The sequence below is a fragment of the Cryptotermes secundus genome, unplaced genomic scaffold (genome assembly GCF_002891405.2).
Source record: "Cryptotermes secundus unplaced genomic scaffold, Csec_1.0 scaffold19, whole genome shotgun sequence".
Taxonomy (NCBI): domain Eukaryota; kingdom Metazoa; phylum Arthropoda; class Insecta; order Blattodea; family Kalotermitidae; genus Cryptotermes; species Cryptotermes secundus.
The window spans coordinates 1536498-1561117 of NW_019729897.1; the positions used below are offsets into that span (position 1 = coordinate 1536498).

At 41.6% G+C, this 24620-nt stretch overlaps 1 protein-coding gene across 3 annotated transcripts in view; it reads right to left on the reverse strand.

The window, feature by feature from the left end:
* The window catches only part of LOC111865707 (organic cation transporter protein), a 69727-nt gene that overhangs the window by 35470 nt on the left and 9637 nt on the right, over window positions 1-24620 (reverse strand). Inside the window, exon 1 of one of the 3 annotated variants that reach the window (XM_023853934.2) lies at window positions 15668-15945. The exons of the other annotated variants lie outside the window; for them this stretch is intronic. Within the exon in view, the coding sequence (XP_023709702.1) occupies window positions 15668-15757 (90 nt within the window). The 5' untranslated portion in view covers window positions 15758-15945. Of the gene's footprint in view, window positions 1-15667; window positions 15946-24620 lie in introns of those variants that run through there. 3 annotated transcript variants of the gene reach the window in all.

The following is a 24620-nucleotide window of genomic DNA, read 5'->3' on the forward strand; positions in this document are numbered from 1 at the left end:
GGTACATAAAACATATGTCCAAAATATGTAGATTCTGTTATCCTGCCATTAGACCAAGCCTATTAAAGGCTGCTATTCATCTTGGCATCCGGACTAGAAACCCGAAATTAATGGCCGTGGGGATTCGTTGCGCTGACCACGCGACACCCTCTATCCGCAGAAGTTGGCACTAACTTCGCCGACAAGCGGCGGTCGCTCGGTCAGTATAGTTCGCTTGCGAACTACAGGACACGGATTTTTTTTTGTTCATCTTAGTAGACATATCTGCGCTCACTTCATGAACTTCTTATGTATTCTTCCTCATGTCCTCTCGTAACCAATGAGTCAGCAAGTCCCTTCAAATTTTGGAGCTAAACTTTTGTATGTAATCTTATAAATTTCCCTGAGTAACACTTCGTACTGTACGTTCTTCTATGGCGACGAGTTGGATAAAAGTCGCCAAATTCCAAGGTTTATAGTCACTATATTCGTATTTACCCTCCATGTATCCGGAAGCCATCTTACAGAGTCAAAGTTCAGACTACGTCATGCCATGGATACACGGAGATTCACGGTCTTATCAAAGCAATTAGGTCTATCAAATAATCTAATCGATTACTCAGAATATTGTTCACTAGCTTCTGAGGTGTCGACTCGAGATAATTTCTTTTTCGTAATTCATTAGCGCTCCATATATCATTCTTATCATACACAGGTGCCGCCAAAATACTAAGAAGAAATAATTTCTCTATAAATATTCTGTAGCAGATTAATTATATTTTAATTAGACTTTATTTGAGAATGATTACTTAAGGCTTTGCCACACGATTTAACTGCAACTCCATCATAACTAAGCCACAACCGAACATTCTTCACGTATATTTCACCCTGACAAGGCTGAGATCGAGGCAAGGAATAACATTCCTGGGCTATAAGATCGGCAATATGGCGCACACTGGAGAGACGAACTGTTGTGTTGCTTCCGAACTTGCCTCAACGTCGACTCACTCATACAGTGAACATATGATGGAGTCATTAAATAGGTCAGAAATGAATACAAAACGTAACACATGTGATATTCGAACCTGAAAAAAAAACATTTATTTCTCGACATATTCTCCACCAACACTGATACACTTATCCCGTCAGTACGTCGAAACCTGCAGCAGAGAAATCTTTTGATTGTCTCAGCCACTTCAGCACTTGGTCGGGTATCATCTGCGACTTTCGAAAGTCTCTGACAGAAATTCTCCACCTGGTAGTGAACCGCTTTACGCAACAAACACTTCCCACCGTAAAGTAGAAAGATCTCTTTATTAATATCCTTTGCACTGAGTTCTTTTGCTCACAAAAAACGCACAACAGAACGCTACTCTTCGGTAGTACAATCAAGCACGGTTGCCAATTTGACTACTGAAACCAGCCTCTCAACATGCGCATGCGCGTCTGCTACTTAGACTGTCATGAAGCTGGACTGTGCTGCTACCTAGTGATATACATTGAAAATTATTATATCTACTACAACTGTCTTACTCCTATTTGTTGACTATTCTGATTAAAGTTGAGTAATTTTTGGATGCAATATTCCTAAAAGGACTGCATAGATGGTATCTTCATGAAAATAACAGTGTGCAAACTAGGGACACAAACCCGAAATGTCAGGTTTCTCGAAGCCGACTTTATAGATTGGACGAAGTTTATTTTTCAATGGCTCTTCCAGCCAATTCAGGACCTTGGCATATTATTCAGTTCCATAATCATTTTTCACAGACGGTAGGACTCCTTGGACGGGAGATCCGCCCGCTGCAAGGCCGCTACCTACAAACAGGACAATAGAAACACAGAATAAACGCATACACACACCAAACACCCATGCCTTAAGTGGGATTCGAACTCACGATCCCAGCGTGTAGCGGGCGAAGACAGTTCATGCCTTAGACTCCGCGACCACTGTGGGACGGATTTAATTGTTATTCGGTATTCAGAGACCATCAATGGTCTACTGCGCAACAATCGGTTTCGTTTCCAAGGCAACGCAGTCAAGCTAAATCGTAAGGGTATGCACGTACTCGTAAGATATGTGTAATGTGCAATCAATTTTACTTTGTAAAGGACCCCTAGAAACGAAAGAAACATATATGTCTAAAATAGCGAAATAATTTTGTATTTGGGACAGTCGAATAGAAAGAGATAAAACAGAATCATCAAGAAACAAGAAAACAAGTCCAGCAGGAAACTGAAGCCTATATTCTTCAGGCTGTGAGCAAATCAAGCCCAGACGCGAACTCCATAGGGCTTCTTCCGCTACGAGACAAAAATTAACAGCACGTGTATGAGAGTAGTCTCAACAACTGTCGATGGTCGTTTTCACTACAGGAGCAACAGATAAAATCCAGTATAACACTGGCATGTCCGTAGATATTACTCAGCTGAAAGCATCCGTCACTGCATAGCATTACATCACTAACATGGAGCCGCGTCCTTCTTGAAAAGCGGCCAGTTGTTAAGCTACTCAACAAATTTCCAGCATTATATTACAGTGTTCAGAACAATCCGCCACTGGTCTCTACTATGAGCCAGTTGTATTCTGTCACTAACCTTCCCCCATTCTATTTCCCTGAGATCCATTTTAATATTATCCTCCTATTTACGTCTTGTACTTCGCAGTGGCCTCATTCTTTTACGTTTTCCTACAAAACCCTATTTGCTCTCCTCTTCGTCCCCATTCTTGCTTCATGACCTACCAATCTGGTCCTCTTACTTTGTGATTAACTGACTAACTTCATGGAGCTGAGCGCGTCTTGAGAATCCATCAATTGTGCAGCTACTGAAGAACTTCCCAGCATTTTATGGGACCCAAGGATTCATTACAGTGTTCAAAAGAGCCCTCTACTTGTCTCTATCCTGAGTCAGATCGATCCAATCCATACCACTCAATTTTATCTCTCTAAGAACCATTTTAATATTGTCCACTCACTTACGTCTTGGTTTTCTAAAGGTCTCTTTCCTTCTCGCCTCCCATCAGTACCCTATGTGAATTCTTCTTCTTTCAAATTCATGTTATATATCATGTCCACCCCATCCTCCTTGACTTCATCGTTCTAATTATACTTGGAGAAAAGTACAAGTTATGAAACTCCTCATTATGCAGTTTTCACCAATCTCTCATCATTTTATCTCTCTTCGGTCCAAATATTTTCCTCAACACCCCCTTCTCAAACACGCTCTGACTATGATCCTCCCTTAATGTCAGAGATCAAGTTTCAGACCCATACAGAACAACAGACAAAATTATAGTTGAAGAAAGCAGTCTTCTGGGATTTGGCACCGTGTATAAATGGTGTTAACCGACGTTTCGGAGGAACGTATCGCCTCCATCTTCAGGGTAGAAGAAAATATAAGAATTCTGCAAGCGAAGAGACCGTGAGAACCGGTAANGGTTAACACCACTTATACACGGTGCCAAATCCCAGAAGACTGCTTTCTTCATAGTCACCGCCGTGAAAGCCTCAAATCTTACAAAATTATAGTTCTGTATATTCTAATTTTTACGTTACCATTGCAGGCATAAATTGGAAGCGAGGAGAAATCCAACGGCAGTTCAAGAAGTATTATCATGAGCAAGTAACGACAATTGGGAAAGTCGGTATACACACAGATACGTGTACTTGGCGTTTAAGCTTCAGGCCGATACCATGGATGGATAAGGCAGTATATATGTAGGTATCTCCTTAGCCAGGATTATCTCCGAAACTATCTTGATATCGGCAATAAGGGCGATCGCTAATAAAACTTGTGACAGAGCTGAAATAAACGTGTATTACAGTAAAACATGAAGATCGTTGTGAAGTTGAAACCATAACGAGCTCCAAATCCAGCTGAAGGGCTCTTTTTATGATAAGCACAACTAATTTATTGTTTATGTAAGATTTGAGGCTTTCACAGCGGCGACTATGAAGAAAGCAGTCTTCTGGGATTTGGCACCGTGTATATGTATATACACGGTGCCAAATCCCAGAAGACTGCTTTCTTAATTTATTGTTATCGATAATTTTTCCTCGTTCTTCTGGACGGATAATAAAATCTTGTCTCACATACTGAGGGGAAACGGGAAGTCCTCGAGAATAAAATGAATTGAAACACACTTAAAAGAGCGCGGTAGCGTAGTGGTTAAGGTACTATGCTACAAGCCGGAAGGTCGCGGATTCAAGTACCGAGGGGGTCGTTGGATTTTTTCAATTGACCTAAACCTTCCAGACGCACTATGGCCCTGGGGTCGACTCAGCCTCTAACAGAAATGAGTACCGGGAATTAATTAAATAATTTTCCTGGGGGGTAAAGCGCGGCCGGCGCCTATTCAAATAAGAGAAGGGTCAAAATTATATTCAGTGTGAGTAAATATTCAATGTTTATAGTTTACAAATTAAGCACTACGACATGAAGACGTATGGAGGAATGGCTGCATAGATCCACGTATTCTTGAACTCGGCACTAACTGGAGGTGAGTGGTCAGCTTCACGTCCCGGCAGCTCTAGTCCCGGGGAAATATACCCCGGTACCCACTGGACAGGAGGCTCTGTGAGCCCAAGGATCGGTATGAAAGGCTTGGAGGGGTGAAAAATCATATTTCCAACACCTCGACGGTCCAGCCCCTCAGCCTTTCGCTTTACCGACAGCTCTGTCCCGGCACTGCTGCTTATTTAGTAAAATTATTACACACGCAAAATAAACATTAAATAAATTGTTTAACCGATTAAATAGAATTATACATAAAAATATAAAATAAATCTACTTTTAAAGCACCTAAATTATAATTTTGAAGCCATGATTGATTGCTGGATATATTTATATAAGCTCTGAAATGTATTCATAATATCAGTTCTTTTTAATTATCTCGCCTGTGAGGCTTGTGACTGTATATAAAATATGTTTAATTTTCCTCCACAGCGTTTGTTAGATATACTTTCCCTTCGATAGGTAATTTAGCAAGATATATGCAGAAACGCGTGTAGGTTTTCACATACATTCGTCACTAAACGTGCCGAGCTAAATAAAAATTGAAATGGCTCATCAGTCTTCCGTAGAATTCTTCTTTAACATAGCCATGAAAGTAGGTGTAGCGGTTTCAGGATTGTTTCATTCGTGCCTACAGACGGACGGATATAACCAAATGGGCTTTCGGCAGGTTTGATAAAGAGCCTAGAAGGAAATTCATATCTAATATTGCTTCGTTGTTCTGTGCTCACCATTTCATAATTCGCGATCTAAGTGCCTAAAAGTACTTTTTCTCAAATTCACAAATTCAATAGAAAGTCCGTCGAGTGTAACAATGTACTTTTTCTTTTTTGTATTGCTAGTGGGGTTGGACTAAGGCTGAAAACCCACTGACGCGACAAGCCGCGCGCGGTTAAGTTTTGGAACGCGGCACACAGGCGGCAGAGCTGTCGCACGCCTAATATGTACAACTAACGGACGCGCGCCACAAAGAGCGGCTAGCCGCTCGCGACTAGTCGCATCAGTGTTTTTTCAGCCTAAGTCCCTTGTACTGCGGCCATTTCTGGCCTATTGTACAAGCCCCAGATGATAGGTGAAGGTGATTGTGGAGTAATTGGTGGAATGAAGATTGGCAGGGGAAATTGACGTACTCGGAGAAAACCTGCCCCAGCGCTACTTTTTCCACCACAAATCCCACTTGAACAGGCCCCCGCGATGGAAATCCAGCGACTAACCTCTTGAGCTATGGCGCGGCATTGCCTAAAAGTAACAATCAGATATCAAATTCCTGAACGCATGCAGACATTGATGAAGTGGTTTCAGTTTTAGATCAGAGACGTGGAAATAAATGTGTTAGAGTTAACGCAAATTATGGAAGACTTAATAATTTTCTCCTGCTACGTACTTTCCTCCACATAAATTTTAACAAAAAAGTCTTACAAAGCGACTGAAATTAAGTAGTGGGCCTGAACGCTTTTATGGAAAAAGTCTGCTCTCTGAAGAAACGCAGAACCTTCCGTGAAAATGGAAATAAAACAAAACATCAAACTATCGACAGTTTCCAATCGATTATACCTAACATTAAAACATTACACATTTGCATAAGACAGGCCTGAATTTCGTTTTAAGATGCATAATCACTTCTTCATGCTATCGTCCATCGGAATACCTGGACTCAGTTCCAGGGGCTTCGAAAATAGAAAATTTATAAAATCAATCTTTTTTTTTTCTGTAATTTGGTATGATTACAATTGTCCTAGAAAATAATTTTAAAGGGATATGTTTTCAAAGAAATACACTAATTATTTTTCACGTTGGAAACATTATATATAGGGTTCTATTCTACGCAGGGGATGCACACGGCGATCAGTATAAGGTACAGGAGCAGTAAAGAATATAAGATCAGTCTAGGAATATACGCATATGTACATATATATATAGTCTATCCATACAATTTACCTTAGAGGCCTGGACAGCACAGTCAGCATAGCGACGGCCTAAGGGCTGGACGTCCAGGGACAGACCGGTTATGGGTCCTACCCAGTGTCCTATCTAATGGGTACCGGGGGCCCTTTCCCCGAGGATAAAACGGCCTGTGTGTGAAGCTGACCACTCACCTCCACCTGGTGTCGAGGTCAAGAATGTTGGAGCTATAGTTAAACTCCCCCTTATGTCTTCATGGCGTGGTAATCAATGAATTAATTGATCTTAATAAATATGAAATGTAATTATTTCACCACAATTTAATTTATGAACAACGAATGAACACTAATGTTAGTTTTGAATAACGGTGAGGTTGCGCCATGCACGTCAACTGATCTGTCACTTTACTTGAAGGCCTAAGTAAAAATGGAAGATTACTCTTGCGTTATCGGCCCCTCAGAAAAATCTTGCAGACAAACATCCCAGAAATTAATACCGTCACAATTATGGGTGACTATCGACCAGGCTTTGGATAATTGGATATTGGATTTATTGACCACTTTAACAAAAACCCCGCAATTACACTTAATTACAGCACCATCGCTGATCTCCACACTTTACAGATCACTAGAGCATACAGTCAAGTGTTCGCAGTCTGTTATTAGACGTTTCCTGGTAATGGGATCTAACAAATGCTACTCTTTTACCTCCTGGCTCAAGTCCTCTCTGAATCGCAGCTCCCTTCCAAATGACTATTCCTGAGTCTGAGTCTGAGTCTTATGTCACGACCGACGGTCAGTCGGCCAGTCTATCTTGGAAAAAAGTACCCATCTGGGGCTTACGACCAGATTTTTATTACTTTCAGACAGTTGTGGGTTTGTTGATGTGGGGCGCTCTCTCTGACGAGAGGACGGATCTGTCGTTTACAATTGCTGCTGGTTCTCGCCAGCTTAGTTATCTTCGGGTCCGAGTACCGTGGGACTCGCGACCATATCTTATTCTCTCAGATTTGAGACTTTCCTTTTCGTCGCCGCCTACGACTCGCAGGGCTACGGAGGAGGTATTCGAGCCCGCCTCCACATGGGATATCCTCCTTACAACCCTTTAGCATGGACCGAGTAGAAAAAGCCGTTTCCAACAGCACCTCTATTGTTGCCGAGGGAACATTTTACAGAGCTGTTGCCTAGAAATGGCTCTACACGCTATAATATACATGTATATTATTTCCTACATTGTACTGGAGTGTAAATAACGCCTATCGGGCGCTTTAGTCGTGTATCTTTCCGTCCTGATAATTATTATAATTAATGGTGATGTAACGTAGAACTACTACAGTTCCTCAGTGATTTTATGGCCCCTAGTGTCAGCGCTTCAATACAGTAATGGCCGACAGTCACGTGTTTGCCAGGCGCATTGACAAACTCTGTTTCGCAAGTGAACCCTCTGACCAGTCGTTCTGCCGCTAGACATGCTGACAGGAACTCTGTTCTCTGGAAGCTTATACTTTCACGCTACGAGTTCAGGAGCTGAGATGCAGATTTGACATTAGCGTCATGTCCTTCATTCAGATCTCGGACTTGCTACGTCACGCGTAGGTATGGGAGGGGTCTTAAGATCGCAGTGGATCTGTAATAATTATACCGATCCGGGATTTTTTAAAAATTAAACATGATTGTTCTACCTGTACAACTCATTCTTCTTCCCCTTGCTCCATCCATCGGCCCATCTGTCTCTCTATCTATCTGTACTTTCTTCTAACATACTTACTCATCTACCTACCAAGAGTCCGGGTTATTTTTAGACCTGCTCATTTTAAACCGAATGGACAGTGATTCAGATAAAAAATTGAAGGGTATAAGGTTGATGACATGGCCTTAACTCAGTACGTCACTCTTCCGCCTTCCCACAATGCAGATTCAACAACTGCCCTGCTACTTTTCGCCAAAATTCTCCATGTTTCTCCTCATCGGAGTCCAGAGGCCAGATCTTAAACGGCCCATTTATACTTTCAAAAACACTTCCGTCCAGTTCTCCGTCTGGAACATTTGTCCACCTTCTTTCATCCAGTTCTTTCTTGCTTTCTTATTTCTTTCATGATTGCTTACTTATTTTATTCCTTCCTCCTTTGTTGTATTTTGTATCCTTTCTCTTTTATTTCTTTCATAGTTCAGCTGCTGGGATTAACACGTGACACATGCAGCAAGTTATGTCGCTTTTCATATTAATTAGATTTGTCTCAGGGAATATTATAAGGAGACACGGCCAGTCTTCAAGGCCAGAACTGTGTGATTCCAAGCATTTTGTTTGAGACAGTGAAGGCAGTCCCAACCTGTGAGCTATGAATACCAGTTCCTTTCCTTGCCTTATATTTAGACTATAGAAGTAATTTTATTCAGCATACTTCATTAATTAGGCACTACCCCAGGATATCATACAGGGGAGTCAAGTGCTGCTCCAACATCATTGACCTTGGCATTAGATGGCGGTAAGTGGTCAGCTTCAAGCTCCCGTCGCTTTACTAAAGGGGACAGATCCCCCGGTACCCATTGGATAAGAGACTGGGTGTGCCAGAGACGCGGTCTGGACGCTATGGAGAAGGAAAACAATTACTTACACCTGTCGAGAATTGAATCCCGGTAGTTCAGTCCAAAAGCTAGCCGCTATAGCGATTATAAAGCCTCTCCTTAAAACATCTGCCCAAAATGCCACTAAAATCAAATTTGTTACTCGTAATTTCAATTAAAAATTCCTTACTCTAGTTTTGGAATGTAAGTAATGTTTGGTCGTTTAGCACTAAAACACAGAACATGTTTGAATTAAGAGTTACCAGCAGCGTTCGTTTTATTTATTTCTCTCGTGGAATTCTCAAACTCGGCCTGAGCGTCAAGGTCGGAGCATACAACACACCAGAAAATGAGCAATTTCTGACTTTTTCAAATTCGCCGATATTGACACCAACGGGAAGGAGAAGAAGGCTCGTTATCAGACTGGGCATTACGTTTCGTAACGTCATATACTCGTATATTTTATGGCTGCGATTAGTTTGTCTTGGAAACTTAACTCAGTGGAAGCTTCTTATTGCGCACACTTCATGGAAAAAAAGCACCCGAAATACAGGCGACCGCCGGTCACGGTAGCCAAGCGGTCTAAAGCATGTACTGTATTCGCTCGCTTGGAAACCGGGATCGTGGGTTCGAATCCCACTCAGGGCATGGATGTTTAGTTTATGTGTGTGCGTTTTTCTGTGTTTGTGTACATGTAGAGGCCTTGTGACGAGCTGATCACCCGCCCAAGGAGTTCTAACGAATGCGTAAGATCTAGAAAAACCGAAGTGAACGGAGAAGTTCATGGAGGTAGGCCTAAGTCCACTGGGGCTGTAGTGTCAGGGAAGAAAAAAAACATCGTGTATATTGAACATCTCCCAGACACCGGAAAGTGTCCAATACAATACAGCTGTCGCAGATCTTCAGGCACATAAGGGATTTCTTGCTAAAGGAATTCCTACATGTTAAAAGTTGTCATGAGGCTTTCATTTTCGTCTTTATCAGTTCACTTCAGGAGATAGTAACATCTCAGGAACGACAATAACTGACATGAAAAACAGGTCTATTGGAGCGTTCTTGAATCCGAATTATGGAAAGAGTATAGTGCCTTTAATAAATCAGTAGAACTGGAATATATATATATAAAAGGCCAACAGAAAATTTTCGGATGCTACTGCCATACCAAGAGCTTCAGATATGAATGTCACCTATTTGACATGTACACCAGCAGAACTTTACAAGGACTGAGAACATTTACAAATGGAATCGGCTAACACATAACTGCAACTTCCTCCGAAATGACAGTATCCATCTGCCACTATACACAGCATCACTCAAAAAGATATCATAATTTCTGTGCATTGTACAGTATTACTGTAATGTTATGCAAACTGCTATGTTAGTTGTAACAGTGTCAAGTGATATTAGCGAATTTTAACGATTTTCTTTTAATATTATATCCACAATCCTCAGGCTGGGCAACTCAGAGAAGGCCTTCAGGTTATATATTATATTATTACCTAATTTCATACTGTTAAGAAATAGATTCCATTAGGTCAAGAGTGAATTCCACAACCCAGATAAAGAAATAAAAAGTGGCAGGCACCTATACCTGGCCAGACAACGCACTTGGCGTTGTGGCTAGATTCCTTCAACAACACATGGGCTTGACACTGGGCTAGCCCATAAGACACTTATTGTTTCATGTGGGGAGCGGTTTATCTGTTTTCCTTCCCGTGATATCATAGATATATCATAATTATTATCGCCAGCATTTAAGGAAGTCACCAGAAAATGTCATGTCGTTAAGCGACAAATAACTAAAACTTCTTTAAGCACAACCGATAATTGCTTTGTTTACAGACGTATTAAAGCTTATACTAAATATGAGTCTAGTTAAAGGTCTTTCTAACCAATGGTTATGGAATCTGGTGATTCATCACAGTGATCACAAAATTACAACGTTCAATGCTTTCGTGAGCATTGTGTGTTCCTATGACGAATTATAAAACCCATATCCCTTTAAAGCCCAGTAGTTCTATATGTACCATTCGTTTTAAGACACTAAGAGTCTGCAGGATGCTCACACAGTGCATTTGTGTCTCTCGGATGCTTCTCACAATAAACAGGGGTTTCCCCTTACACAGCATTAACGGTCGATGTGTTAACGGAGGCGTAATGTGTTTTCTGTGACGTACGAAAGGAATATTTTCATGTTATTTATGCTTATGAAATCACCATTTTGTAGCAGAACTTCCGTCTAATTGTCTCTCATGTTAAAGCAAACAAATTAGTTAAAACTGGCTCGATTTTCAAATTAGTTGCATTATACTAAGTTAAAAACGAAGATAATTCTTCTCAGAGTTTCAGGTTAAGGACTATAATTCCTTCGTCATCAGCATCGAGGTCTGGACCTTCCCCTCTGTTTCTCTATTTCATGGGTCGATCCTTCCAGGGTAATTTCTAGCGTCCAACGGGTCTTGCTCCTTCATCTGTACGTTCCATTAACCGTTTTGGAATGCATCGAGGTTCATGAATCTAGTTGGGTTTACTGTTCTGAATTAAGTTATTTAAATTGTATATATTTAGTTCGTTCATAGCCACTATGTTTCATATAAAAATATGAAAATAAGTGTCATGGCAGCGGTGGACACTGCAGTGGAACTGCTGCAGTGCGTTCAAAATGGCTGTACTTCTGTCCGCAAGGCTTCTGGCATTTTTCAGGCCGTCCTTGCATCCATGCATCGTCAGAATAAGACAGGAGAGCAGAAGCATCATTTTGAGAACCTACTCTGACCCTATTAACAAATGTTACCTATTGTGACTGGAATAGCATAATGATTATTTTGTCTTAAACAGAAATGAGTACCAGGAATCTTTCTGGGGTGTAAAAGGCGGCCGGAGTGTAAGGCTGACAACCTCACCGACATCTGTGAGCTGACCGTCTAGCACATGTGGGAGCCTCGACGTCTCACAACCCTATGGGCCTCCGCTGCCTGCTAGAGGGATAGCTACGCCTTTTTCTTCTTTCAAAACTTTGTTTTTAGTTACTTCTTGTGTTCATTCTTGAACAAAACATTTCTTTATTAATAACGGCTGTCTAAGAATGTTTAACTTAAGGTCTACTGACCTACTGCTGAAGTTACTGCTGTAACAGAAGTTCTAATGTCGTACTGCTGTACGGAACACCGGGATAATTGTGTGTTTCATTGTTGAATGTAGAAAGTGACAGAGATAGAAGACAAAGCAATTATTCACATCTTCCACTCCCAACTCGCGTCTACTTCATAGATCCCTAGCGTACGTAACGGTTATATCCGAATTCCCACAGTCCTGCTCTTACCGCGAGTGCATTAAAGTCTCCAAATCATTATCGAAGCATTGCCGGACCCATGTTCATATGAATTGTTTTCACAGCGTTCAGCAACAGCCCTCACCTTCCTTTATTTTTTCATATAATAAAAGTAGAATCTTGACTTTTAATATGTTCTTTTTTGTTGTCCACGATTATGCTTTTGATCAGATGTCATCCTCTGGATGTCATAAAATTTAATTTGTCTAATTACATCGTCATTCTCAATTTGTCTATATATTTATTTCATTTCTGATTTAGCAACCGAAAATTGTCTTAATAATAATATATAAGGCCGGTCACGGTAGCCGAGCGGTCTTAGGCATGTACTGTCTTCGTTCGCTTGGAAACCGGGATCGTGGGTTCGAATCACACTCAGGTCATGGATGTTTAGTTTGCGTGTGTGCATTTTTTTGTGTTTGTGTACAGGTAGAGACCTTGTGACGAGCTAATCACTCGCCCAAGAAGTCCTACCGAATGTGTAAGATCTAGAAAAACCGAAGTGAACGGAGAAGTTCATGGAGGTAGGCATAGGCCCACTGGGGCTGTAGTGTCAAGGAAAAAAGATAATATACAAAGACTTCATTAAAATTATCTCATTTACGAGTAACAGGAACCTAAGGAGTAACTAAGTTAAATATCAAAGAGTAAGCATCCAAAGGATGTGAGACGCTCCTTCCTGTCCGTGAATTCATACTGTGCTCATCGATGTAAGATTTGAGGTTCTCTACATTCTCATTCCTGTTTGTGTGAGGATATACATACATATACACCTACACGCATATACACACTCTGCAAGCACATGCATACATTTATATACACACAGGCCTACACACGTACGCACGGTTTATGGAGCGCATCATAAAAGCAGGAAATGCATGAGAACAAAATAGGACGTAGAGTGGTTTACCCTGAAACTTCATTGTCATCATAGTCTCGTTTCAATAACCAAGAGTTGGACAACCGAAAGATTTATGCATATGACTTGCAGGAATCCCATTTGCAGGCCTACGACTTACGAAAGAAGCCACTTGCGGCTACGAACAGACAAGCATCGTGTATTTATTTGTAAAGTTCCACAGAATTTGGATTAGTTTACGTGTGAAGAGATATTCGTATGGCTGCGAGTGTTGTTAGGACGGCCGATTACCACGAAATTCAGTACGAGCATCAGTCAATTGAAGGTCACAACATAGCTATATATTGCACTTCATCAGATTCGCTACTCAGATCATAAGAATCCTTTCCTCTCGGAAGGTAAGGTAAAGTTAAATTTGTCCCTGTGGCACTACGCCATGAAGGCGTATGGGGGAGTGGATGTATAGATCCACATTTTATTGACCTCGGCACTAGCTGGAGGTGAGTCATCATATTCATGCCCCGGCCGCTTTACCCCCGGGGAAAGAGCCCCGCGTACCCATTAGATAGGTTGGATGAACCCCAGAGCCGTCTATACGATTTCGAGAGAAGAAAATTCTTGACTCTACCGACACTCGAAATCCAACCCTTCAGTCGTCTGGCTGGTAGCCAGTCGCCATACCGACTACGCTACCCCGGCTCCTTCTCGCCTCAGGGATGATGCTATGTTGTCCGGCAGAACGTCACGGACGTCTTGGAGGCCTGTTGCCTCCATCTTCAGGGTTGAAGCGAGAGCAAACAATTTAAGACCATGAAGAAAGAAGCCACCCCAGCATATGCCCTGCTCACTGCATACTCAACTTGTCCTTGACGACGAAGATGGTCCACTACATTCAACCGAAACTTCGGTACCGGACTGCAAGACGTTACATTCCAAAATATAGGATTCTTCAGGAATGTCCAGGAGACGAAGTGGGATTGAAACTAGACGGGACACATCAACTGCTGGTCTATGTTCATGATGTGAATCTACTGGGTGATAACACAGATGCCGTGAAAACCCACACAAACTTTAATTGACGCAAGTAATGAGGTTGGTCTAGAAGCAAACACAGAGAAAACAAAGTACGAGTATATTCTGCTGTCTCGCCACCAGAACGCGGGGCAAAATCATGATATAAATATGGCTAACAGATGCTTTGAAATGTGTCGCAGTTCAAATATTTGGGAACGACAGTAACAAACCAAAATTTGATTCAGGAGGAAATTAAGAGGAAATTTAATTTAGATAGTGCTTGCTACCTTTCAGTCCAGAAATTTTGTATTTTCCTCTGTTGTCTAAAAATTAAAAAATTAGAATATATAAAACTATAATTTTGCCTGTGGTTTTGTATGGGTGTGAAAATTGGTCTCTGACACTAATGGAGGAACATATAGACTGAGGGTGTTTGAAAACAAGGTGCTGAGGAGGGATGAGGAGACAGGAGGTTGGAGAAAACTTGTACTCTTCGCCAAGTATAATTAGAATTATCAAATCAAGGAGGGAAAGATCGGCAGGGTATATAGCAGGAATGAAGAGAAAAGGAATGTATATAGGCCATTGGTGGGAAAGACAGAAGGAAAGAGACTACTAGGAAGAACAAGACGTAGGTAGGTGAATAATAGATCTTAGAGAGAGGGGATGGGGAGATGTGGGCCGGATTGATCTGGCTCAGCATAGGGACCAGTGGAGGGCTCTTGTGGACACAGTAATGAACCTTCGGGTTCCTTAAAATGTTCGGAAGTTCTCGAGTAGCTGCGTGATTGACAGCTTCTCAAGAAGGGGCCAGCTCCGTGGAATTAGCTACATATCACATTCACAGTAAAAAAATCGTCTTTGTTCAAGTTCTTATGTGTACTGGAGTGAGGATTATGACCATGAAATGAACCCAACATGAGATTTTAAACAGACCTTTTCATATTTCCTGTGAATAAATTAGAAAAATGAAAGAGATATTTTGAAAAGTTGATTTTCGGCCATTTGGTTTTTGTGCGATCCTCTTTGTGCACTCCTTCAACGCTTAAACGACTTCGCCTATTTTCTTCATATATGATATAATGTGTTTACATTATGTATAAATATCATATGACACTGTTTACGTCATCTGTAAACATGACATTGTAATGTACAACAGAACAGTAATGTAAACAGACAAAAAAAAATACGCTTCAATAAAACGATACTATTTTCATTAAATTTCACTAATTTGTAGACAGTATTTCTGCAAAACAATTCTGCATAAGTCACATGTCACAGAAATAGCTACACGCTGTTCAGTCATTCCCGTTATTTTAAAGGAAATGATAATGTTGGTAGAATTAAATTTTGAATCATCTTTAAAACGGTATTTCAATTTTGCAATATAACTTATTTTCAACACTATATATTTATATTTCGTGACACGTTCCTCTGATTATCAGCTATCTTTTAATCAACGTGTTCTACAAATCAGCAACGCAGACGAGAATTCAGATTTACCTCTTCGAGGCCACATGTCTCATAGCGTAGGTCCCTCCTGCGTGCCGTCTCCATGTCTGGCACACCACACAAACAACACAAACACTGCATTTGTTAAAATAGAAACTGATCCATCTCACATCACACCTGCAGCAACTTCCATTTCACAGTCATAGAACATGTATTCGCTTGAACAAAACTTTAATGCTTAGCTACTCTTCCTTTTGTGGTCATTTCATGGCCGAATTGTAATAGCATTTCGCATGGCAGTCACGATCTGATTAGCGGATGGAATCTTACTGTTGTACGACAAGCAGAGTTCAACTGATATCGCGTCATAAAGGAAATATGCAATACACTTGTTCAGGCTGGCCGTGCTGTTTGTTGACTTTGAACGTCGCAGTGCAGAGGTTAGCAGCCGTAACAAATTAAGCGCTACGCCATGAAGTGGGGAAGTGGATGTATAGATCCAAATTTTCGTGACCTCGCACTAGTTGGAGGTGAGTGGTCAGATTCACGCCCCGGCCGTTTTAGCCCCAAGGAAGAGCCCCTGGTACCCATTGTATAGGAGGTTGGGTGGACCGCAGAGCCGGTCTGGACGAGTGGAGAAGTGAAAATTCCTGACCTACCGGGACTCGAACTCCGACCCCTCGGCCGTCCAGCTCATAGCCAGTTGCTACACCAGCTACGCTATCCCGGCTCCACATTTTATATGTGTACCTTCATAAAGACCATTCAGATATTTGACTGTCACTATTTTTGAACAATTCAATGTAGGAAGGTAACATACAACGCCTCAAAAAGGGCTCTGCTTAGAAAGAAACGCCTAGTAAGGCCAGAATTTTTTTTTNATACAGTTTCAGGGCACCTCCCCTTCACAAACTAGGATGGTAGAATGAGTTAAGCGAGAAGTGTCATGTCAACAGATAAGAGCAGGCCTTTTTCTTAATGTATTTATTATTGTAAATAGACAGTGTACATATTGGAAAATGTACGCAGGGAGTTCTGATTCACCTGTTAGTAACCATCCCGACCTCAACCGAGCCCGAGCTTCCCTAGCCAAGACAGCCGACGGCAGCCGAGTGCAACGTAGATGTTAGCAAAAGAGTAATAACCGACGAAAGTATTTTTAAGTTCTCACCCCCCTCCCCCTGAGGTGTAACACCTCTACCTGTACATAAACACAGAAAAACGCTCACGAACATCAATGCCCTGAGTGGGATTCGAACCCACGATCCCGGCTTCCGAGCGAGCGAAGACGGTGCATGCCTTAGACCGCTCGGCTACCGTGACCGAAGGCCAGAAATACTGACCTGAAATAACATGAGGCCAGCATGAGGCTGGTTACTTTACTTTACCTTTTACTTGCAAGGTCATTCCTCCGTTGTCTTTGATTACGAGTTGGACCTGTGATCTCTGATTGGTGGAGGGCTCATCGGATGTTGTCTTGCAATGTGACAAGTCACAAATTGTGAACCCTTTGTTGCAGCATGCCCAGTAACCAGGGGAAAAAAATATATCTTGTTTCTTGTACACTAAACTGTTCCAAGTTCGTTCCAGGCATCGTAATCTAGTAATTTACAAGTGGAGAATTTTTTTGACCAGTCTCATGATTCTGAAAAATTCAGCTGTCACTTCATCCGACGCTTTCAAAGAGCGGCTGTGCTTAATTGCTTAAGCACTATGCCGTGAAGGCGTATGTGGGAATGGAAATATAGCTCCAGCATTTTTTTTCTTGGCATTAGATGGAGGTGAGTGGACACCTTCAAGCCCCTGCCGCTTTAAACCCGGAGAAAGAGCCCCCGGTACCCATTAGATAGGAGGCTGGGTGGACCTCAGAGCCAGTCTAGACACTGTGGAGAAGAAGGAAATTTTGCATTGCCGGGAATCAAACACGGGTCATCAAGTTAAATATCTGTCATATCAAAAATGTTATAAATAAAATTTATAGCCATTAAAAAGATTTTCGTTTTGTCATGTACTACCAGTAATTTTTTGTATGCTGAACATATCTGATAAACTTGGTTTCGTATAAAATAGGAGTTGTTATTCGCTGGAATACATTGAAATTAAATTCACGTGACTGCTTTTAGTGCGGAACCTCAGCTTAAAGTTTTGTCGAAATCGATCAAATAGTTTTTGAGATGGATCAACCAGCAAGACAGCAGATATACATGTCTTGAAAATCAGAACTAAAATTCCGTGGCACTCTCTGAAATTCTTTTCATTCTGTAATTACTTAGAGGAAAGGAAAATAAAGAGTAGTGGTCTGCCATGTCAACACTTCCCAAGTTGCAAGTGACAAATTTTGATGGTTAATAAACTAACGTAATGTATCCAAAAATGTACATATTTATCTTTATTTCTCTTCCTTCTCCTTCTGTCTTCTTCTTCTTTTATTAGGGTTTCTGCCCTGTTTCAATTTATAAATAGTCCCTCAAAGCAAGGATCCTTCAGACGTTTTACAAGATTCCTTAGAGGGGGATTGGCCCATCGCAAGGCTTTAACCGCACAGATATAACACGAACACTGAAAGAAGAAAACACACATGAATTCTCTGAGTGGGGTTTGAACCCACTTTCCCTATGATAGAGCATTCGAAGGTATTACGTGCTTTAGACTGCCCGGTCATTGTACCATATTTCTAACATTCAAAATGAAAGGTAAACATTTGTCCCTATGCTTAGCTAATCAAGCACTACGCCATGAAGGCGAATGGGGGAATGGATGTTAGATCCATATTTTCTTGACCTCGGCACTAGTTGGTGGTGAGTGGCCATTCCACACCTGGACCGCTTTAGCCCCGGGGAAAGAGCCCCCGGTACCCATTGTATGGGAAGTTGGGTGGACCGCAGAGCCGGTCTGGACGACGTGGAGAAGAGAAAATTCTTGACCCTACCGGGACTCGAAATCTGATCTCTCAGTCGTCCAGCCCGTAACCAGTCGCCATACCGACTGCGCTATCCCGGCTCCTCACGATCAGCCCGTAACCAGTCGCCATACCGACTGCGCTATCCCGGCTCCTCACGTCCAGCCCGTAACCAGTCGCCATACCGACTGCGCTATCCCGGCTCCTCACGTCCAGCCCGTAACCAGTCGCCATACCGACTGCGCTATCCCGGCTCCCCAACATTCAAGGTGGAAAATATTTTTCCTGTGTAACGAGTCAACCGCGCTAAATAAATCTTTTTACGACCATAATTAGTTATAAAACTTTTAAGTCTTATGTATATACGAAGTTAGGCATGTTATACAAAATTTATGAGACTAATCCAGGTTACCAGAGAAGTTCATGGAGGTAGACCTAGGCCCATTGGAGCTGTAGTGCCAAGGAAAAAAATAATATGAGAGGCGAGGCTTTCACTGTGGCGAATATTTGGATTGCAGACTTCCCGTTAGTGACGCAACAGTAGGGGTCACCAATGCTTCTCAGGAACCTACAGCCTCCATTTTATTCCCGAACAAATGGTGGAAGATTCTTCCGAAACTTTCGTAACCACGCAGCAGACTACACGATAATCCTGACGATGACGTAACGCTAAATTCCAAAGATATAATTCCCACACTAAGGAACCGTATGCTTGTCGGGAGGGGAGAAAGACGTATATTTATTATCCTAAAACTGATCTTCATGTGGGACATGCAAAAGTGAGTAATCAATAAAGGTAATGGTAAGAAAAGGTAAAGTTGTACCTATGCTTAACTAATTAAGCATTATGCCATGAAGGCGTATGGGGGACAGGCTGTATAGACGCACATTTCATTGACGTCGGCAGTAGTTGGAGATGAGTGGTCAGCTTCACGCTCAGACCGCTTTACCCCCAGGGAAGAGACCCCTGTACCTATTAGATAGGAGGTTTGGTGGGCCCCAGAGCCGGCCTGGACGACGTGGAGAAGAGAAAATTCTTGACCATACCAGGACTCGAACTACGACCCCTCGGTCGTCCAGCCCGTAGCCAGTCGCTATGCCGGCTAAGGTAACTGAAGAAAGTTTCGGTGGTGCAATACGTTGAAGTGTTCATGGTGAGTTTCAGGATTGTATGGGTGCTTATCTAGCGGTCCTTAGGCGTAAGAAATGCTGCGTTGATTAAGATATTTTGATTAATTTGACACTATACATTACTAAATTTTACTAAATTTTATTTTATTTAACACAGAATACAAATTTTTGTATATAATTTTTAAGCGCACCTGACTGAGGAGGAAATTAAGAGGCGATTGAACTCGGGTAATGCTTGCTACCATTCAGTCCAGAACCTTTTGTCTTCTCGTCTGCTGCCCAAAAACTTAAAAAATTAGAATATACGAAACTATAATATTGCCTGTGGTTCGGTATTGGTGTGAAACTTGGTCCCTGACATTAAGGAAGGAACATAGATTGAGGGTGTTTGAGAACAGGCTGTTGAGGAGAATATTTGGACCGAAGAGAGATGAAGTGACAGGAGGTTGGAGAAAACTGCATAATGAGGAGCTTCATAACTTGTACTCTTCTCCAAGTATAATTAGAATGATCAAGTCAAGAATGATGAAGTGGGCAGGACATGTAGCACGAATGGGGGAGACGAGGAATTCGTATAGGATATTGGTGGGAAAGCCAGAAGGAAAGAGACCACTGGGAAAACCAAGGCGTAGGTGGGTGGACAATATTAAAATGGATCTTTGAGAGATAGGATGGGATGGTATTGATTGCATTGATCTGGCTCAGGATAGGGACCAGTGGAGGGCTCTTGTGAACACGGTAATGAACTTTCGGGTTCCATAAAATGCTGGGAAATTCTTGAATAGCTGCAGAATTGGCGGCTCCTCCAGAAGGGCTCAGCTCCATGAGTAAGTAGTTAGTTAGTTAGTTAGTTAGTTAGTTATTGGAGCGGGTGGGTTTCCCCATGCACTTAGACCAGTATTGGTCAATTTTGCTTCCCTCTATGATATTCTACCAGTCTCTATATCCTACCGATATTAGTGTGTACCATCAGTCCCGACCCAGCCAGCGAGTTCGGCCTCCACTAGCTTGGCGGTATCTATAATGCTTCCCCCATCTATCAGAGGTGTTAGAGACTACTTGTTGGGCGGGAAACGTCCTTGAATTTGGCTCGGTGACCTCCGTGGAGATGAGGTTCTTTTACGTGCCGTAAAGCTACGACACGGGACACACGGCTTAAAGTCCCTCCCGGAGGACTTGTTCCCTGAATTTTTCCGCCCTTAAAAATTCCACGACCTCCGCCGGGTTTGAACCCGCGTACCACGAGTCATGAGGTGGGAACGTTACCTCTAGACTACGGAGGCCGCTCCGTAAGTAAGTAAGTAAGTAAATAATTTTCAAGCGCGCTTAGAACAGTCAACAAATGGAGCCCGATCGTTGTAATGTGAAGATGATCACGGGAACGATGGAGCGGCTGGGGTGGAGGGGTAAAGAGAGAAGCCCGATCCGGCCTGACGGAACAGATAGATGCTTTGAAGTCTTCAGAATCTTCATTCAGACCCAGAGCATCTCAGACTTTAAGAGAGTAAAGGAACTGTTACCGTCAATAATCTATTTCCGTTAAGGGCTCCAGATATCCTTATCACAATCAGCAGCATATATGGTCTTATTTACTGGAATTTTAAACTAATTATTTAATTCTTCAACTTAATTAATAATCTCGACTGTCTTCACTTCTCACATGGAAATTCCCAAAGGAACGCGGTAGCGTAATTGGTTGAGGCACTATGCTACAAGCCGAAAGGTCGTGGGATCGAATCCCGATGAGGTGGATTTTTTTTCAATTTATCTAATCGTCCCAACCGCGATATGGTCCTGGCGTCGACTCAGCCTCTAACAGAAATGAAAACCAGGAATATTCTTGGGTGTAAAGGGCGGCAGGTACGTAAGGCTGACAGTCTTACCGACATCTGTGAGCTGATTGTCTACAAAACGTGTGAATTTCAACATCTCACAACCCGATGGGCCTCCGCGGCCTGTTACAGGGATAGCTGTATCTTTACTTTTTATAAACTTCATATTTTACTCTTACAACCGTGTTTCCTTGTTATTAGAATTATACAAAGTAACCATGGCTGACCCGTATACAGGAATGAAACTCATAACGTGTTTATTGGTGATAAAGATGCTGAACATGGTGGCCGATCACAGTGGCCTCGTGGTCTAAGTCATGAAATGTCTTTGCCTGCTCCAACACTGTGATCGTGGGTTCGAATCCCACTCAAGGCATCGATGTCTGCATTTATTCTGTGTTTGTGGTGTGCTGTATAGGTAGTGGCCTTGCGACTGGCTGATCCACCATCCAAGGAGTCCTACTGATTTTCTTAGGATTTTGAAACTAAAATGAAACAGAGCGCTTAACATATGTCTTACACTCCAAAGAGGGAGTAACAGGAAAGAGAGAGAGAGAGAGGACGGGCACGGCATATCTTGTGGACAAAACAGAGTAATTATTGAGATAAACACAAAAGGTTCATTTCCATCCTTGTTTATTAGTGGAAAAGTACACTGTGAATCATCATTAAGGGTCAATGTTGCAGCAAATACCGCGCTCCATTCTGATGCGTTGCCGTGAGAACGGATAGAATATTTACCATTCAGTCAGGAAAATAACGGAATTCAGATCTACCTCGGACATATATGCGTCGACGAAAACGTGACGCAAGTCGGGTTCGTTATGACATGTGACGTTTAGGTCGACTTTCCTGGAGATCAAGGCTCACATTTAAACGTTGTAGTCCCTGTTACGCTACAATTCTATGGTCTTTATGTGAAATCTACGAAATAACATCAAACAACATATTGTGGCGTATAGACCCGTTGCTAAGCAGTGACTCTGTAAACAGCGGCCGTTGCTACGTAAAGCCGCAACATATATAAACGGTGTTTTTTATTTGATCCATTACGCGACCGTTGCTATGCAACGGCGCGGTGAACACATCTCTACAACAAAAGAGGGACTGTGTTTTCTGCGTAGTATATGTTGAGAAGTTATTTTGAAGACAACTGTTGCTACAGTTCAGTTGCAGGGTATTAGTCGTGAGCACAGAAGCTGTAGAAGATTAATTTCTGATTCGTTGCAAGGAAACATCTAGTGAAAACAATGCAGAGGAATAGCCATTGTCGAGAGTTGTTACCTAGCAAAAACTAGTGAAAGCAGACTGAGAAGACTTCAATGTGGAGTGATTTGTAGTGTGGAAATCAGCAATAGTGTTATATTTATTTGTAGTTACGACCTGGAAGTAGTCAATAAATCTATTCAATAAACTATACCCCGTGAATAGTCGCTAACACAAGTGACAATATTATTAGACATTTGAAATATTGTTTAAAGACTCATCATATGTTCTCCTCCACGGAAATTTTTAGTAAAATGTTTCCATCACTTCCTTCCATGGACTTTTCACTTCTGTATCCACTAATCATTTTACTATGGGGCGCTACAAGCACCTAACGGCATCCTGAAATAAATCGTAAGAAAGAAACAGTTTATATAACTCTGTACTGGATTTCGGCCTCGAGATCCAAACTTCAGGTGACAATTTGTTTCGCACGTCGTTTTGTATGCTTACTATTGGAGCGGATTTGTCACACTGCCGTTTGATACGTTAATTGTTACGTAACGTCCGTGTGTCAATAGTTAACAGCTACGCTGTTTTGTTACCTGGTTAGTGTCAATGTTACATTGACATATTGTCAGCGGTGATCTGCTATATCAGCATAAGAAAAATCCCTAGAGTAAGGTGGTCGCCCAGAGGTTCAAATCAACATCACAATGTATGATATTCTTGTGCGATGTCCTAGCTCTTAAGTCAGTAAAATTGTATATTAGATCCTTTGATTACAATTCTTGCGCCAAATTATGTTCAACTGCATTCTCTGCCAGTCCAGTCATCTATGTTTCCGTCATTTTTGTTACTTCATTAACGCAAGCTTTGAAAAGATAGGTTCGCCATTTGACGCCGTAGTAAGCAGAGATTGCATATTTACCAAAACTATAATCGAAAACTCATTACTGGTACTAAAGAAAATAAGAACTTCCAGTAATGATTAATGTAATCCTAAAATATATAAAACTTGGCAAAAAAGGTTTGCTTTTACTATGGTAGAACTATGGGCCCTTTACAAAATAATCGGTGGAAAACGCGATGTAGAATTTTGAGAAACAAAGAACTAGGAAACAGAAGCGTGCCATGGATCTCAGCATATATATATATAACAGAATTTACAACTGAAATAAAATACACTGGTAACAATATAAAAGATTATAACAACACAGCGAGGCCCGAACAACTGGACAACGACATTAAAGAGTCCTGCTCTTCAAACGACGGAACCACGACGTGGCAGACACTCAACTTCCTTTGAAAAGAAGCAGCACAAAAGACACGAACCAAATTTCTTCTAGATTTAACAAAGTTTTTAAACCATACTTGTAAACAGACTAATTATGAAAAAGTTAAGTAGTTCCGTTCAGTGTGACTGGTTACGATTTTCTTATTTCAATTATTCATGCCCTTACATGTTTCGGTCTTCAAAGACCATCTTCAGAGGGACACCTTTACATCAATACAGTTAGAAACCAATATTACAGTTAACGTTCTAAAAGTTAAAATATATACATACAATATAAATAATATACAATTGGCTGTAAAATCTGAAGTTTTTACAACTACAGCGGCTGTTCCAATATATTAAAATATTTATAGTTAGTTTGTTAAGATTCTATTGGAATTCGTAAACCAAGCTGGTTTGTGTCGTCCCTCTTATTGTTTCTTTTGACGGGGGCCGATTGTGTGCCACCTTTTCGGATTCCAATAGAATCTTAACAAACTAACTATAAATATATTAAAGTATTGAAACAGCCGCTGCAGTTGTAAAGGCTTCAGATTTTACAGCCAATTGTATATTATTTATATTGTATGTATATATTTTAACTTTTAGAACATGTACTATAAGGCTGAAAACCCACTGACGCGACAAGCCGCGCGCGCT